The 3,430-nt window shown below is 61.6% G+C and overlaps 1 protein-coding gene across 1 annotated transcript in view; it reads left to right on the forward strand.

Moving 5' to 3' along the window:
• Positions 1 to 37: 37 nt before the first annotated feature.
• Positions 38 to 3,430, forward strand: part of CHRNA3 (cholinergic receptor nicotinic alpha 3 subunit) — a 16,484-nt gene continuing 13,091 nt past the window's right edge. The window contains exons 1-3 of the mRNA XM_014584858.2: positions 38 to 915; positions 1,018 to 1,062; positions 2,162 to 2,271. Coding sequence (XP_014440344.2) covers positions 748 to 915; positions 1,018 to 1,062; positions 2,162 to 2,271 — 323 coding nt within the window. The 5' untranslated portion in view covers positions 38 to 747. The remainder of the gene's footprint in view (positions 916 to 1,017; positions 1,063 to 2,161; positions 2,272 to 3,430) is intronic.

A 3,430-nucleotide genomic window follows, 5' to 3' on the forward strand; every position in this document is an offset into this window, starting at 1 on the left:
TCCCCGCGGAGCTGCCCCTTTCCTTCTGGAGGGCAGGGGCAGCTAAAACCCCGTCTCGGACTTGAAGAGCTGGGTCAGACTTCCCCAAGGGCGCGCCCCATGCCACGACCCGAGACTGCCAGTGAGAGCGACAGCCAAGACCGCTCACCTCCGGGGCAGGGTGGCTTAGGAACCGGGAGGAAGGGTCTTTGATCCGGGTGTGCGCCTCAGCAGCAGCCCTAAGGTCACTGGTGCAGTGTGGGTGCCTCACCTCTTAGGGGGCCTAGCCCCAGGGAGTCCCAGCCCTGGGCTGCAGACCGCACCACGTTGGAGCAGAACCCATGGGCTGGGGTGGACTGGCCGCCTCCCCAGGGGCCTAGGCAGAGTGCACCTGCCCCTCGCCCCATGGCGACAATAAAGGGAAGGGAAGCTAAGGTCCTAGAGCTCCCCACCACAGGAGGGGCAGGGCTGGGCACCCCACTCAAAGACCCTTCCAGGTGGAGCCTCCCTGCTCCTTACCTTAACAGATAACAGACCCAGAGAGGCGCAGCCACTTGCCCGAGCTCACACAGCTTGAGGACGGGCACACATTTAACCAGGGCTCAGGCTTGGAATCACTAAGCTTCTCGCTGAATGCACGTGGCTTGGTGGACTCTGTCCCTCCCGAACCTCGGTTTCCCAGCCTGTAACTGGAAGGGATGGGGCTAGCCTGCAGGTCTGGGCTTCCACAGAACACACCCGGCAGGTGGGTGATGTCCCTGGTGGGGGATGAGAACCCACCCGGCTGCCCCCGCAGTGGCCCGCACCTCGGAGGCCGAGCACCGTCTGTTTGAGCGGCTGTTTGAGGACTACAACGAGATCATCCGGCCCGTGGCCAACGTGTCCGACCCAGTCATCATCCAGTTCGAGGTGTCCATGTCTCAGCTGGTGAAGGTGGTGAGTGCGGAGCCACGCAGTGGCCGTGGGGTGTGGGATCTCGGGGAGCCCCTCCTGCTGCAGCCTGCCAGCGGAGACCAGCGTCTGCCCTCCTCTTTCCAGGATGAAGTGAACCAGATCATGGAGACCAACCTGTGGCTGAAGCAAGTGAGTGTCTGGCCACAGGCACTGCTGCCCCCTGCTGGTGACTGCTTTATTTGCTGTCATTGAACCAAGAAAGCCCCAAAGAGCAGGCCATAGACCCAGATCCTGGGGCCTGTGTCTTCTGGGACTTGGAGGGACACACACTGCTCTGCAGCGCCCCCTGGAAGGACTGTAGGGCCCACCTTGCAAGTCCCAGATGGACAGTCCGCAGGCTGGGGGCGGGGGGAGACAGAGCAAGAGAGACCTCACTCCCACAGGACAGAATGGGGCAGACCTAGGGATAGAGCCCCATCCCACCTCCAGGGCAGCCTGAGCTCACCTGCTCCCCTGCCTCTTGCCAGACTCCTCCCCTCGTCGGAATGAGGTGCTGCTGTCCTGGATAAGACTGGAGTAGGGGCTGGGCTTTCCTGTTCCCAAGGAGGCTAGTGACTTTGGCTTCGGCCGTTCTCCCGTCCACAGAAGGGCCCACTGGACTGAGGGTGACCCCCTGCCAGTCAGCGGGAGAGCACTCAGCACACAAGCCTTTGTCCCTAGAGGCTGCCAGGCCTGATGTGGTGAGCAGCGCCCACCTAGCACCTGAGTGCAACGTTGGCTCCGTGACCACAGCCCTGCATCTCCCTCAGGGGTCTGGCTCTGCGGGCTCTGCACTCGCAGTCCTCGGGCCCTGCTGGAATCATGGTCCCCTCTCAGTGGGACTCTCAGAGGCCAGCCCTGCTTCGCCCCAAGGCATGAAAGGTGGCGTGAGATGCAGAGTGCCCTGTTACTGGGCTGTGGTGGGGGCTGGCCTGAAAATGCCCTGGAGAGCTGCCTCAGGGGTGTCAAGGCCTGGCCCTGGCCCTGGCCCCAGTGGTGACTGGAGGAAGCATTAATTGTCCTTGATTGCTGGGGCTAGGCCTGCCCACCGCCTTGGAAGAGCCAGAGGGCCTGCAGACAGCCGCTGCACTCTGTGAAGAGTGGGCCAGCAGGGCCTGCAGCGTGGCCGCAGGTCATGACCCGCTGTGGTGGGGTAGGGGTCACGGTGGGGAGACTCCAGGGATGGGCGGTGTCAGACCGGCTGACACTGGTCCTTTGGCTGTCTCCTCTCCTCCTCCTGGTCCCCTAGATCTGGAACGACTACAAGCTGAAGTGGAACCCCTCTGACTACGATGGGGCGGAGTTCATGCGTGTCCCTGCGCAGAAGATCTGGAAGCCGGACATCGTACTGTATAACAAGTAAGAGCAGGTGCCCCGCTCAGGGCTGGCAGCCAGGGCGGCCCACAGCCCGTGCCTGCAGCCAGGTCTGCAGTGGCCTTTCCCAAGAGAGCTCTGTTCGTGGGCTCACTCTGTGGGTATTTCTTCAGTATCTACTCCCTGGCAGGTTCTAGAGAGGCCAGACAGCACTAGCCACGTGCAGAGTGGCTTTCGAGGGTCCCCATGTGGCCAGAGGAGTGACGTCAGGAAAAGCACCAGGGAAGGAACGGCCATCGGAGTGGGTCTGGAAGGTCGCATAGGACTCAGAGAAGGGAGATGGAGCAGGGGAGGGCTCACGGAGGTAGCAGAGAATGCCCTGGCAACCAAACTGACCTCCCAGGCTGGACCGCGAGACATAAGCCCTGGTAGGCAGGGGGAGGGAGGTCCCGAGATGCTAGGAAGGGCCTTGAATGCAGCATCTGCAGATGGGAGCAGGGTGAACGGCTCCCTCCTCGCCCTCTGAAAGAGAATGAGGGTCCTGGCCAGGTCCCGGCCGCATGTGCAGACCGCATGGTTACCAAGGAGCTTTTTAAATACACAGGTTCCTGCACTGAAAGCATTTTCTTCGTCCCCTTCTTCTTCCACGCATGTGCATATATGAGGGTAGCACTCTCTGCAGGACCCGGCCACACCGTGATCCCCTTCCTCCACGCCTCCAGCCCATCAGATCTTGGGTTCTTGCACACATGCCTGGGGTGCTTCAGGCCACCCAGGCTGGGATTCAAACCTCGGTGGCCATGTGGGGTCCGGCTTCTCTCGAGCAGTCTGTATTACTGCTGTGCCATGGGGCCAGCCCCTTTTGCTAGATTAGCCAAACAATGTCAGTACCTGTCCCCAGGTCCTGCCCCACAGAAATACCAGGTCCATGGGTAAGGGCTGGGATCCAGAGCATGTGCTTTCATGGAGCTGTCCTGGGGGCTGTGAGGGCCCGCTGATTTGGGGGTTCCATTTCACAGGTGAGGAATGAGGCCCAGGGTACTCAGGCGACTTCATTCAGTGGATGTGTGGCAGAGGCAGGCTCGGAGTGGGTTCAGCGACTGGCTGTAGCTGTGGGGCTCCACTAGACAGCCACAGCCCATCTCTCTCTGTTCTGGGCCCTCCCCAGAACAAGCCTGCAGCCCTACCATCAGGCAGGGGGCCC

The sequence above is a fragment of the Tupaia chinensis genome, unplaced genomic scaffold (assembly GCF_000334495.1).
Source record: "Tupaia chinensis unplaced genomic scaffold, TupChi_1.0 Scaffold000078_1, whole genome shotgun sequence".
NCBI classification, from domain to species: domain Eukaryota; kingdom Metazoa; phylum Chordata; class Mammalia; order Scandentia; family Tupaiidae; genus Tupaia; species Tupaia belangeri.